At 40.8% G+C, this 13,881-nt stretch overlaps 3 protein-coding genes across 3 annotated transcripts; 1 reads left to right on the forward strand and 2 right to left on the reverse strand.

Annotated features, from left to right (window-relative positions):
- Positions 1–525: 525 nt before the first annotated feature.
- LOC129729489 (adult cuticle protein 1-like) lies at positions 526–1,244 on the reverse strand. Its single transcript, XM_055688097.1, has 2 exons — positions 1,169–1,244; positions 526–1,103 (listed from the first exon to the last, which is right to left on the reverse strand). Exons 1-2 carry the CDS (start codon positions 1,172–1,174, stop codon positions 747–749), a joined length of 363 nt encoding a protein of 120 aa, XP_055544072.1. The 5' UTR covers positions 1,175–1,244; the 3' UTR covers positions 526–746.
- A 10,071-nt stretch (positions 1,245–11,315) lies between these two features.
- LOC129732159 (uncharacterized) lies at positions 11,316–12,016 on the reverse strand. The gene is made up of 2 exons (XM_055692719.1): positions 11,923–12,016; positions 11,316–11,862 (listed from the first exon to the last, which is right to left on the reverse strand). The coding sequence occupies exons 1-2, from the start codon at positions 11,926–11,928 to the stop codon at positions 11,509–11,511; spliced, it is 360 nt and encodes a 119-aa protein (XP_055548694.1). The 5' UTR covers positions 11,929–12,016; the 3' UTR covers positions 11,316–11,508.
- Positions 12,017–12,218: 202 nt separating this feature from the next.
- On the forward strand, positions 12,219–12,773 carry LOC129732422 (uncharacterized). Its single transcript, XM_055693309.1, has 2 exons — positions 12,219–12,270; positions 12,333–12,773. Exons 1-2 carry the CDS (start codon positions 12,265–12,267, stop codon positions 12,711–12,713), a joined length of 387 nt encoding a protein of 128 aa, XP_055549284.1. The 5' UTR covers positions 12,219–12,264; the 3' UTR covers positions 12,714–12,773.
- Positions 12,774–13,881: the final 1,108 nt, after the last annotated feature.

A 13,881-nucleotide genomic window follows, 5' to 3' on the forward strand; every position in this document is an offset into this window, starting at 1 on the left:
TCCGATTAAAATTAGAGCTTTACTCATTACAGCACCTTCTTTGTTGTTTGTACGTTATCCTTCTTTCTTGATTTGAAGTGTTTGACGGTTTCGATTTTGTTCTGGTGTCATTCTCATCAGATTTTGTTATTTGAAGTTGTTGCTTTCTAGTCAGTAATTTGAGGCTCTTTTAAAACATATATCTTATGTGTGGCCCGAAACTGTCAGTTTATTGTACCACTCTTGAAACCATGATAATCACTCAAATTGTTTTAACAAAAATGTTATTTTGAACACGTTCACTCAGAAAAACAGTAAGTGATAGACTTACACATGTTCATTATAATTTTCTGTCCAATTACTAATTGCGCCTTTTTATACAAATGGTTTCAAATAAAAATCCAATTAAGTATCTCATTTGAAATAAAATTTGTCGTGAACCATCAAATATAAACCCCTCGACTGATGTGAAACCAAACAATAAAAATCAAACAATATGGATATGAAGCTAAAAAAACTGAACAAAAAAGCCATTTTTTTGTTTTCTAGTCAAGTACATATATTTACATCCGATAAATAGTGTTCCTCTAGCTATTCACATTAAAACGTACAACACAGAACTTCGGTTTCGGCTCAGCGTTTTCAAGCATGGCAGTTGTAGATCTATTGGTTTCAGAAGGGTTGAGTCAATTGAGCATTTTCCTGTTGTGATCATCGCGTTGGATTGGTGGAAGTGGAAGGGTAGATAGATCGGGCTGTTGAGTATCTTAGATGGTTCCTGGAGCTGGAGCCAGATTCAGCTGCTTCTGGGAAATGGCGTGTCCGGGCAGAGGGGCAACATGGACGGCACCACGGTTAGCAGTCACGGAGGTTGCACCGGGAACAACTCCGGCATGGTGGGCAACTGAAGCAGCTGGGACTCCCCAGTGGGCAGCAGCAGGCCAGGCACCACCCCAGTGGGCGGCAGCTGCTGGCCACGCTCCGTAGGCTCCGGCATATGGCCATGCTGGCCAAGCTGGAGCGTTGGCCTGAACAACGGTAGCTCCCCATGGTCCCCATGGGCCGGCAGGCCAACTAGCTTCCGAGGCTACAGCCAGGGTGAGAACAACAGCGGCAATGATAAACTGCAAAATGAGACGAAAAAAAAAAACACTGATACGTTATCACACAAAAATTCTAATCAAATCACCTTCATTGTTGGGATTTCTGGTTAGATTTCAGCTAACTGAGGTTTGATTGTTAGAACACTTGAATTGCTTATGATTGCACTCAGAACCCGGCCGTGGTTTTTATACTGAAACAACGAAGTGAACTCTTCCAGACGGATGACGATGGTGAGCGTACCGGTCTCTTGGAGATTGGGCTGGAAAAGCCTCGGCCGCCAGCTACCATCGACCGAAACGCGAAAGTATTGACCGTTATTAATAGTAATTGCCCATTTAAATGCCGTACTTGTTGCTCTACTCTGGTAGTGTATCAAAGAACTATCGGGGGCTGCATTCTCCCCGATCGCAAACGACAGCCGTATGCTAAGCGCAAAGTGTGCCATTCTCGATCCCACCTGTTCACGCCCTGCCCTGCCTTTGGTGTAGGTTGCAGCCGAGAATCCTAGCCAAACCCTCCTACTCCTGCTTTTCTGTGCGCTAGATCGTAGCACGAGCTATCAGTAAGTAGATCGTCTATTAGCTCAAACGCAGCTGGCGAAGTGCTCTTAAGCGGGGCGGCAGACCGCAGGGGTAATTCATTAGTCGCGTGCGGTAAACCCGCTCGAGCATTACTTGACCTTGCTAGTTCTGATTAACATTACTGAGGACGCATTTTTACTGAATTTAGTCAATAAAAAATAATAAATACAACAAAGCTCACATCGAAATCTTACATCTTTTTCGTTGCATAAATTACGACCTAGTAGAAATAAACGATTCTTAAGACATTCGAAACAAGAAGAAAAACGCACGCACCCCCTACAAATCGGTACGAAGAGCGAAATGAGCGAGACAACAGTAGCACTTTGTGTGCCCCTCTCTCCCACCGCTCACGATCTTACAGCTCAATCATCATAAAACAGTCATAAGTTTCAGTTCCGATAGAATTTCACCTCCAAGAGCTGCAAGAGCAGAACCGCACCGCACTTATCGATCAATCTCTTTGCGCGGGCAATCTATTTGCGGGGAAAGGGGAGATTGGCTCCATGCACCCTAGACAGAGAGAGAGAGATAAAGAGAGTCAGACAAGCAACCAGGAAGGGTGGTTTGGAATTTAGAACGGATTAGTACTTCGACCGGCTAAGACACTGCGGTGGGACGGACACAATATTATATAGTTATGCGTTCCTAATCACCGTTGGATTGCTGCAAATTAATTTAAACAAGATAATACAACGTAATTACTGCTAAGTGATGCCGGACAGGAGAACAATAATGCATAGAGAATAGCCCGTATGGGATGAAAATGTTAATTTTGTATTTAGCTTTCACCTGTTTCTGTTTACACGAAACCTATGGTTTATTTTTATTTATTCAGTTTTCTTTTTTGTTTGTTCTACTTTATGTTGACAGTTTCAAGGATCGCAATAAACTGTAGAATAATATAAAAGACAGAGTTTCCACGAAAAATGTTATATTCAATCAAGTTGCTAGTTTTCACAAACAGTTTTTACTCTTATTTAAGATTTTTCCATAACGGTTGAACAGAATGAAATGCATGTAAGTTTAGTATGTTAAGGTTTGTTTTATTCAGATTTTCGAACTTAGACGCATACAATTCCCGATTTCTCCATGAGGAAACAATGTACAACATTGGTACAAATATAATATCCCACGACAAAACAAAAAAAAAAAACAAGATATTTAGTGATCTTTTTTGTGATGTAAACATCCTCATATGAATGGTCTATGATCAGGCCTGGATTTAAGGAGAGGAGGGGGGCAACGGGGGTAAGTGCTTTGGGCTTTCAACCCGGTGGGACCCCTAGTTCTAGGCCAGAACATGACAAACGAGAAGACAGAGTGAATGCCTTTTTTTGCTCGTCACCTTACGGCAGAGTGTGAAGTCATTCACAATTCACAAATTGAAATTTTTTCTTACCTCTAAATGTTTAAGAAAAGTGGACCCCTCGACAATATCTGCCCCGGACCCCCAGTGCACAGTGGGGAATCGCTGGCCATCAGCCCAAAAAAGTAGGAGGTTGTATCCACGACACGAATAAATGACGTAGAACTACGTACACTATTAAGAAATGCATTGAGTGTTTCATTACCCTAGTAACACAACTGGTTTTATCAAAGTTTTTTAGTGCTTTTTTGGCTGTATTGAGCGCTATAAAACTTTGATAAAACCAATATTTTTACTTAGGTAATGAGTTATAATGTCTACTAATGAAGCGTTGTGAATTTCGTGAACCGGATTCAGCAGTTAGCAGATCGTGCCGAGTTAAAAACCATACACAGCACACACACACACACACACACACAAATCATCGGATCCCTACCGCATCCCTTCCGGAAACGGTAATTGGGTTGCGGATAAGTCCAGTTTGGCGGCCATATGTACGACGAGCAAGTTCCCGGTTCAGGAGGTTGTCTCAACCTCAGAAGAAGGGTACGTAGTTGCTAAGGTAAACGGAGTGTTCTACTGCAGTTGCTATGCTCCGCCACGTTGGTCTACCGAAAGGTTCACCCAGATGGTCGACCTCCTATCCATGGAGCTAACGGGCCTAACGCCGTTGGTGGTGGCGGGCGACTTCAACGCTTGGGCTGTTGAGTGAGGAAGTCGCTTCACGAACCAGAGGGGCCAGATCCTGTTGGGGGCTTTTGCAAAGCTCAACCTAGATCTGGCCAACGTTGGGAACAAAAGTACATTTAGCAGAAATGGTGCGGAGTCGATCATCGACGTGACGTTCTCCAGACCAGGACTGATCAAGAACTGGAGGGTAGACGATGGCTACACTAATAGCGACCACCAGGCGGTCTGTTATAGTGTAGACAACAACGAGAGGCGGCAAGCGACGGGTAGAGCCAACACTCCGACCGTTCGCGGGTGGAAGACATCGCACTTTGATGCCGAGGTATTCGAAGAGGCAATGAGAAGGGAGCGCGAGGGGGGCAGTTGGCTCCGCCCGACTGCTGACCAACTAGTTGCTATGCTATCGCGGGCGTGCGACGCCACCATGCCTAGGACTCGCCAACCTAGGAATGGAAAGCCACCGGTTTACTGGTGGACGGACGCGATAGCCGACCTTCGCAGTGCGTGCCTCCGTGCAAGACGGAGGATGCAGCGTGCGCGAAACGAAGAAGAGAGGACAGAGCGCCGCGCAGCATTCAGTTCGGTAAGATCGATGCTAAAGAGTGCAATAAAGGCCAGCAAGAGGGCCTGCTTCGATAGGCTATGTGCGAGTGCCAATACAAATCCGTGGGGTGACGCCTACAGGATCGTAATGGCCAAGACTAAAGGCGCGCTGGCGCCTGCAGAGCGATCACCAGCGATGCTGGAGCATATCATCGAGGGACTCTTTCCACGCCACGAGCCAAGTCCTTGGCCTCCGGCAGTCGAGTCTCACGTCCGACGTTCCAGTATCTCAGACATAGACCAGAGATGGTCGGCCAACCTGCCGAGCATCCAATCCGTGAACGACGACAGCCGTGTCGAGGCAGGGGAGGAGGCAAGGGTTACGAATGAGGAACTCATCGTGATCGCCAAATCCCTAAAGGTGAGCAAGGCACCGGGACCGGATGGTATCCCTAACCTGGCGATCAGGCTGGCGATAAAAACGGCCCCCTGGCTGTTCAGGGCAGTCATGCAGAGGTGCCTGGATGACTGTCTCTTTCCGGACAGGTGGAAGCGGCAGAGACTGGTCTTATTGCCGAAGGCTGGGAAACCGCCAGGGGACCCATCGGCATATAGGCCTATCTGCCTGCTGGACACCGCGGGCAAGGTGCTTGAGAGGATCATCCTCAACAGACTGGTGAGGTACACGGAGGGTGTACACGGTCTGGCAAGTAACCAGTTCGGCTTCCGGAAGGGCAGGTCCACGCTGGACGCAATCTCTTCCGTCATCAAGACGGCGGAGGTAGCAATCCAGCGCAAGAGAAGGGGAATACGCTACTGCGCAATCGTCACGCTCGACGTGAAGAATGCGTTCAATAGTGCCAGTTGGGACTCCATAGCGCTCGCGCTCAGGAGCATCCATGTACCGGTGTCGCTGTACAAGATTCTGGAAAATTATTTCCAGAATCGAGTACTTGTTTACGACACGGAGGAGGGTCAGAAGTGCGTCCCAATTACCGCAGGAGTTCCGCAAGGTTGGGCCCGGTGTTGTGGAATGTCATGTATGACGGAGTGTTGAAACTCAAGTTCCCTGTAGGGGTTGTGATCGTCGGCTTTGCAGACGACATAACGCTGGAGGTTTACGGCGAGTCTATCGAGGAGGTCGAGTTGACGGCCGCGCACTGTATACGCAAGGTTGAGGACTGGATGCGCTCCAGGAAACTGGAGCTCGCGCATCATAAGACGGAGGTCACGGTTGTGAACAACCGTAAATCGGAGCAACAGGCGGTGGCCAGAGTCGGAGACTGCACCATCACCTCGAAGCGATCCCTGAAGCTCTTGGGGGTTATGGTGGACGACAAGCTCACGTTCGGGAGTCACGTCGACTATGCCTGTAAGAGGGCCTCATCGGCTATTGCAGCACTATCTCGTATGATGTCCAATAGCTCAGCGGTTTATGGCAGCAAGCGAAGACTTCTTGCCAGCGTGGTTTCGTCCATACTTAGGTATGGTGGGCCAGTGTGGTCCAGAGCGCTAGGTACTAACAGTTACCGTGGTAAACTGGAAAGTACCTACAGGCTCATGTGCCTGAGAGTTGCGAGTGCGTATCGTACGGTGTCATACGATGCAATCTGTGTCTTGTCCGGCATGATGCCTATCAGCATCGCCATCAAGGAGGACAGAGAGTGTTTCGACCAACGTGACACAAGGGGCATACGAGGTACCAGAAGGTCATTCTCGATGCTCCGCTGGCAGCGGGAATGGTCCAACTCCACAAAGGGCAGATGGACGCACCGACTCATACCGGAGATATCCGGCTGGGTCGGGAGACGACATGGTGAAGTGAACTTCCACCTGACACAAATCCTGTCAGGCCATGGTTGTTTCAGGCAATATCTGCACAGGTTCGGACACGCGGTGTCCCCCATGTGTCCCGAGTGCGTGGAGGAGGAGGAGACTGCTGAGCATGTCTTCTTCGTATGCCCCCGTTTCGCTAGAGCGAGGAGCAACATGATGGCTGTTAGCGGGCCTGGCACTACTCCGGACAATCTAGTCCGGAGGATGTGCGACGACCCGGACATCTGGAACGCGGTCTGTGCGGCCGCCTCTCAGATTGTTCTGGAGCTGCAACGTGTGTGGTGGGTCAACCACCAACACGCCAGTGGTAGCTAATTACCAGTCTCCAGGTAGTTAGCTAGGAGGTTATAAGAGTAAAGAGGGTGCATCACGCACAAAAGCCACTCCCCGACGTAATACTTAACCGTCGTTCCGGGAAGACCAGGGCTGGAGACTGGAGGGGTTTTAGTGGGTCGGGACAGGGATCAGTAGGTGTCTGGGCGAGTGTAACTACCCCAGCATCTCTCCCCTAGTCTCATCCTCACACCCTGAGTTCTCTTCTCAGGTGTCTGTTTGCAGATTTCCCCGCCACCTTTAAAAAAAAAAAAAAAAAAAAAAACACACACACAAATCATACCATATCATAGATACACACACATCATACCATATCATCATACCATACACACATCATATATTATACACACATCACACCATATCGTACACACATCATACCATATCATACACACACAGCAAGCAAGCGACCAATCAGAGGACGTTATTTTTATTTCAACAAGGCTTGACAATTTTCAATAGTGCAATAGTTCTTAGATTCAAACAACATTTTTCTGCATTTGGGCAGATGCGTGTATAATTTTCCAATCGATTGCTGCAAGAATGAAGAAAATCGGTTGAAAATCAACCGACCTATAAGCATTTGAAAAGGGACAAATTTCGTCCCAGTTTTTCAGTTTGCATCCCTGTGTGGTATGCTAAAGTAAAACGTAGTTCTACGTCGAAATTTTTTTTCGTTAGCTGTTTCATAATATTTTTCCTTTATTGCTATAACATTCAAATGTCTAAATCTAAAATTTGGGCGCAATGTCATGAAATCTGAGTTTTTTATGACTTTTCAAAGCTTGGTGAACTGACTTAGTTTGAAATAGTTTATTTGACACGGCACGATACAATTTATGTTTAACTGAGCCAAGTACATTTTTTTTTAATTCTTGGCGAACTGACGTTTTTTGTCTTTTTTTTGAAATAAAGTACATTACTTTGAAACGCTCTGTAGCTTCAATGATAGCTTGGATTTTTTTGACTTCAAAGGAAAAGTTGTTGTAAATATTATGCAAAACAGACCCTTTTCATTAGATATTGTAAAATTTGGTTATACTAGGCCTGACACTAAAAAAATTAAAAAAAACGTGATTTTTTGTAGAAAAGTAGCTTAAAAGTTTAGTTGCCGCAGTTTGCCACGGTTGTGACTACATTCGAAATTTAGGTTAAAACGTAAGCTTTCAAATGCATACTGTCCGCTGTAGCGCAAAACTGCGCAAATTGTCACTTTAGTGAAAAAAGCGATAGCAGATTTTTTTAGTTTTTATTTTTGAAGTTGAAATTTCATCCAGGATTAATTTTAATCATAGCCATGATACCCCAATAATGAAAATTTATGATGTCGTACTCAACCCGTAAGGATAACATATAAATTTGGGCAATAATCACAAAATTTATCAATGAAAAGTTATAAAATAAGTGTTAAACAAGAAAACAGTAAACAAATCTTTATGAAATTTTAATTATGTCAAACTTTATCACTTTCTGCGAATTTAAAACAATATTAAAAACATTCAGCCCTTTCCAGTTTATGATCATGAAATTCGCTAAACTGAATGAAGTGTCAAATACTAGCAGCAAGTTCATACCATTCATCCGGCTAACAATAGCCCGTTTGAAGATTGCTTTTGCTTGGCACTCGTTTGCATACAAAAGTAAAGCACACATTTTGCTTCATGAGAAAAAAAAACAAAGAACAGTCGTCGCCCTCCGCATCTTTTCGTATTCATTTAAAACGTTGGGTCATTCCAGTGTCTTGGTTGTCAAATTCATGAATTCGTTGAATTTTATTATGGAGCCTTCAACTTCAGCTGCACCACCAAATTCAATGTCTAGTAAGTTGTCAATTTATGGAGTTATATATGTATTTAAAGAAGGAAGGTAACATATATATATATGAAACAATGAAACATAGAAAATCACTAGAAGAAATGAAAATTGCAGCGAAAGACATTTTTCCTGCTGATAAATATAATGTAATTCAAATTTTCTGGAAACAATTCAACAGGAGATTTAAGCGATCACAGCGGAAGATGATGATGATGATGATGACATTTTCAATTCGTAATTAGTTTGTACTAGTTGAACGTTCCCGGCGATGCTCGGGATCAAAGGTTTCAAAGATAAAACTACCGAAAAAAACCACTGACGAAGACGTTCGATACCCTACTTCAATATTCTGAGAACGCGCAGAACGGAAATACCCATATTGGATTGTTTTTTTTTCTGATTTTGGGCTGATTTACAGAAACTGGAAGTCACCATTATGGATTTCAAAATGACGTATGGAGTTGAAATAGAAGTCATAAATTTGCATGTTTCATGTAATTTTGTGAATAATATCTCAAATTTAGTAATCAGATACTTTTTATTTTTCTTCAAATGTCTTTTCTGAACGTTAACAAACATTTTAATGAAAAAAAAACATGTGTCATCGCTATAAAATGACGTATGGAGTTCCACTTTCGGAAGTGTTGAAATTGTTGGCCAAATATCGCTTAAGGTTATTTTCCTGAAACCGGAAGTCGCCATTTTTTAATCCACAAAACTTCGTAGAAATTAGAAAATAAAAGATTTTTAATGCTTAAGCTGCCTCTTAATCGATATTCAAACAAATGAATCGTAACCTTTCCTCCAGCTAAATGTCCCAAGAGTTCTAGTTTGGATTAACGTAAAAAAGGTAAAACAGTAATATTAAGAGCTGAATGACCTTCTGGTTAAAAGTTCTCTAATAAAAATCAAATTCAAATTCAAAAGTAAAAAAGTAAATCGAATGCCGTAATATGTAACTATTCACAAAACTACGAAAACATCAGAAATGTTAAATTTTAATGCTCGAGACATGGGTTATTCTGCAAAAAAAAAATTGTAGCTGTTGAAAGAACAACGAATATTTTATTGCAAAAAAAAACAAATCATTGAATTTTGATTTAGAGGCGAATTGCGCATAAAAAGTCAAAATTTCGCATGTAATCGTATAAAACGAATAAATTAAAAAAAAATATATTTCTCGGTGATTTTCTGTATTCTGTATGCTGTATGTGGTCCTCGTGGCTCTGTGGTTAGCGATGTCGATTGGCTCCCACACGGTTGTGATATCGGGTTCGATCCCCGATCATGTCGAGGATCTTTTCGAACTGCATTTTTTTTCGACTCAGCTCTGGGGCACGGTGTATCGTTGTTCTTATCCTACAACATGCAAAATGTGCTAAAACAATATCGATAACGTATTTTCTCAACTAATCTGGATCGAGAACGCTATTAGAAGGCTGCAATATTGTTGTGCTGTATACATAAAATCATCTTTAAACATACATTTTATATTTTAACATAAACAAACATTTTATTGAAAAAAGTCATCGCTTCAAATTGTGATTTAGAGGAAAATTCAGCATAATAAGTCATAATTTTGCATGTTTCACGTAGTTTTGTGAGTAAAATCTCAAATTTTAGTAATCAGATACTAATTATTTTTCCTTACATGTCTTTCCTGAACGTTCACATACATTTTAATGAGAAAAGAATCATATGCCATCGCTTCGAAATTAGATTTAGAGGTGAATTCAGCATAAAAAGTCATAAATTTGCATGTTTCACGTAGTTTTGTGAATAATATCTCAAGTTTTAGTAATCATATACTTTTTATTTTTCCTCAAATGTCTTTCCTGAACGTTAACAAACATTTTAATGAGAAAAAAATCACATGTCATCACTTTAAATTTCGATTTAGAGGCAAATTTAGCAGAAAAGGTCATAAATTTGCATGTTTCACGCAGTTTTGTGAATAATATCTCAAGTTTTAGTAATCATATATTTTTCATTTTTCTCAAATGTCTTTCCTGAACGTTAACAAACATTTTAATGAAAAAAGAATCACATGTCATCGCTTTAAATTTTGATTTAGAGGCAAATTTAGCAGAAAAAGTCATAATTTTGCAAGTTTTACGTAGTTTTGTGAATAAAATCTCAAGTTTTAGTAAACAGATACTTGTTACTTTTCTTCAAATGGCTTTCCTGAACGTTAACAAACATTTTAATGTAAAAAAAATCGAATGTCATCGCTTTACATTTTGATTTAGAGGCAAATTCAGCATAATTTTGCAAGTTTTACGTAGTTTTGTGAATAAAATCTCAAGTTTTAGTAAACAGATACTCGTTACTTTCCTTCAAATGTCTTTCCTGAACGTTAACAAACATTTTCATGTAAAAAAACCCACGTCACCGCTTATATTTTTGATTCAAAACGATTTAAAATGATGGTGGTGACTGTACACCACTGAGACGGAGGCCATTTTTTCCATTTTTATATAGTAGATTACCTATGTTGTTTCAGTTTATTTAAAAATATATATATAAATATATATATATATATATATATATATATATATATATATATATATATATATATATATATATATATATATATATATATATATATATATATATATATATATATATATATATATATATATATATATATATATATATATATTTAGCCAAACATGTTTAGTTCGAGGGGTCGTCCTTAAATAACGTATTTTTTCAATGGGAAGGACGCCCGGTGGCACTACTTGTGGTCAAAGATCATAAATATCTATAAAAAAGGAAAAAAGTGCCAAAAATATTAAAAATTGGATTTCGTGCTTTAAGGACGGCCCCAAACAAAAAATTGATGCCAAATTCGTGTTCAGCGCTCCAAAATTATGTAAATACCAAGTTTTTGTCGCATTTATCGACACTTTTTTGCTTGGCCAGCCTTTGTATAGAGTCGCCCCATTGTGCAGTGCCCTAATCCGGGCCAGTCTGTGATTCTAATGAAAATTATCTATTGCATATTGCAATTAAACTGGTTTTAGGTAAAAAGAATTTGTCGAATAAAACGATAAAAACCGGCATTATTGTAATTTCTGGCATTTTTGATGTACCGTAAAACTTTGAAATTATTTGTAACATTATAATAGCTATCATTTGAGATTACTGTTTTGAAATTAAATACATATTATTTTGAATTTTTACCTTAGGTTTCTTAAAAATTTCTGATTTTGAAATGATCCTTTTCAAAGCACAATCACATCGACTCTCTTATCTTCTCTAGTGCGTAATCACTTCCTGCGCTGGACCGAGTGGAACCGGAGCAACGTGTAACGATCCCGGAGTGGCGGCAATCTGATTTCCCACCGGAACGACGCTCTTGACTAGTCCGGAATGTCCCCAACCGGCACCATAGCTTCCCCACGGCAGTCCCCAAGAGCCAAAATGACCATTCCAGCCGTCGTCGTTGTACAAGGAGGAAGACCAAGATTTAGCGTACGGATAACCAGCAACACCGTGGTGGTCATCCCAATCGTTCCAGTCGTTCCAGGAGTTCCATCCAAGTCCGGCAGTTGGCAGATAGGACGCTTGTGTTGCCGCTGTCAAAGCGACGACGAACAATGCAATGAAAACCTGAATAAAAGATGTTTTTCAGTGAAGCATTAAACGTTAATCGAAGCTATTTTGGATTACCTTCATGGCGTTACACAGGCGGGTGGTTTGGATGTTTGGTTAGAAGAGCTCGATGTGAACTGTGCGATTTGATGAGCAAGTCGGGGATTTTTATTTATTTTCCTTTCCAAATGAGCTAGCAAATTGAACATAAATGAAGGACGGGAAATGTTTGTCCTTGGAAAATATGTTATAATTCGAAGAGTTCATGGTGAAAGAAAGAGAATGGAATAAGGAATTTGTTTTCAAAACTTTTTCATAATCATTGAACTGGAAAACATAATGAGTATAAAACAGGACGGTCAGTTCAGCACTCATCACAGTTGAATTTTGTGTTCCTGCAGAATAACAAATTAACCAACAATGAAGGTAAATATTGCTGATAACTTGTGGTGCGATTTATTGAATCATTTTAAATTCGTTTCTGACAGGCCTTCATCGCTCTATTACTAGCCACTGTGGCGATAGCCGTCGAAGGATCTGCCGTATCCACAGTTTGGCCATCTCACTACGGCGGATGGAACTCTTGGAATGGATGGAACGGTTGGAATGGATGGAATGGATGGAATGACCATGGTGCGCTAGCTTACCCATATGCCAAATCGTGGTCATCCTCCTGGCAGGGCGCTCCGCTGTACAAAGGCTGGGGCGGATATTACAACGGCGCCAATTCATGGGGTCTTCCCTGGGGAAGCTATGGAAATGGTTGGGGACATCACGGTGTTGTGAAAACTGTTGTTCCGGCCAAGACAAACTACTGGGGAGCACCATGGGGATCGTACGGATCAGGAGCCTACGGCTGGGGATACTAGGGAGAGGCTGATTTCAAGGCACGATTCTATATGATGGAAAATTCTGTAAATAAAAAGTTTTATCGCAAGTTATTTGGAAATCACTATCGCAAATCTGAACGAAGATCTCCCAAATTGTGTCATTACGGTTTCTCTATATAATGTCTAGTTGTTTTATTACTTGCCAATCTACCGGGGCAAAAAATCACTTGAAATTTAGGTGGTTTCAGAGATTGCTGATACGAATTACCTACTGGTGTAGCAACTGCACAATCAATTTCTTTGGGCAATTTTCATTTGAAGTGACTTTAGGAATCTTATGTTTTAGTTTTGCTTTTACTATCGGAAGCAAGCTAAAAAAGCATAGTGTCTATTCAAAAAAGCACATATCATGTGTCTGAAAACATATCAATGCACACTAAACAGTATTTTGGATCAACATGTAACAATATGACTACAAATAGGAAGCAATAAGTTTGAAATTTCATTTTGTATCATTAACAATCAGACCTGCACTCATCGCGTGAAAAGAGCAAGAGTGATATTTTGCAGTGAAACAATTTTTTACACCACAATTGTACTACAACATTGTTTTTTTACATGTACAGTCCCTCTCACGAAAGTAAGCAACTTTTATTAGCCGTGGTATTTTTTAACTCAGTTGTAACCTTTTTTAATCGTTTGAAATGATTTAAATTTGCAACCAGTAACTGTAGCAATGCTACATTTTGCGATGCAAAATTGTGTGTCACTCCATATTTTGGATTTTTTTTTTTACTTTTGCAAGATAATGCATCAAGACTAAATAAAATAAGTTGTTATCAAGCTTTTATTACAACAAAGTAGCTTTTGTACTGGATTTTTGAAGATTTTAAAGACTAAATGATCTTGAATGCCCAATCTGACCAATAATTGTGTCTTTTGCTATTTAGGTAGTATGTTTCTTCTCAACCGATTTACACACATCAGCTGCAGTGAAACTAATTGTTGATCGAATGTACACATTAGAACACAGAAATAAACAGTAAAACATTGGTAGTTGAGGATTTTTCCAATTCTGTTTTTATTTTTGGACATTCAGACAACACGTTGACTGACTTATAATTGAATACGGGTATTGTATACGGAAAGAAAAGTTCATCGGTGTAATGCAGAAATCCTCAGCTACCTCATGATCAAAAACCAAAGT

The sequence above is a fragment of the Wyeomyia smithii genome, chromosome 3 (assembly GCF_029784165.1).
Source record: "Wyeomyia smithii strain HCP4-BCI-WySm-NY-G18 chromosome 3, ASM2978416v1, whole genome shotgun sequence".
Taxonomy (NCBI): domain Eukaryota; kingdom Metazoa; phylum Arthropoda; class Insecta; order Diptera; family Culicidae; genus Wyeomyia; species Wyeomyia smithii.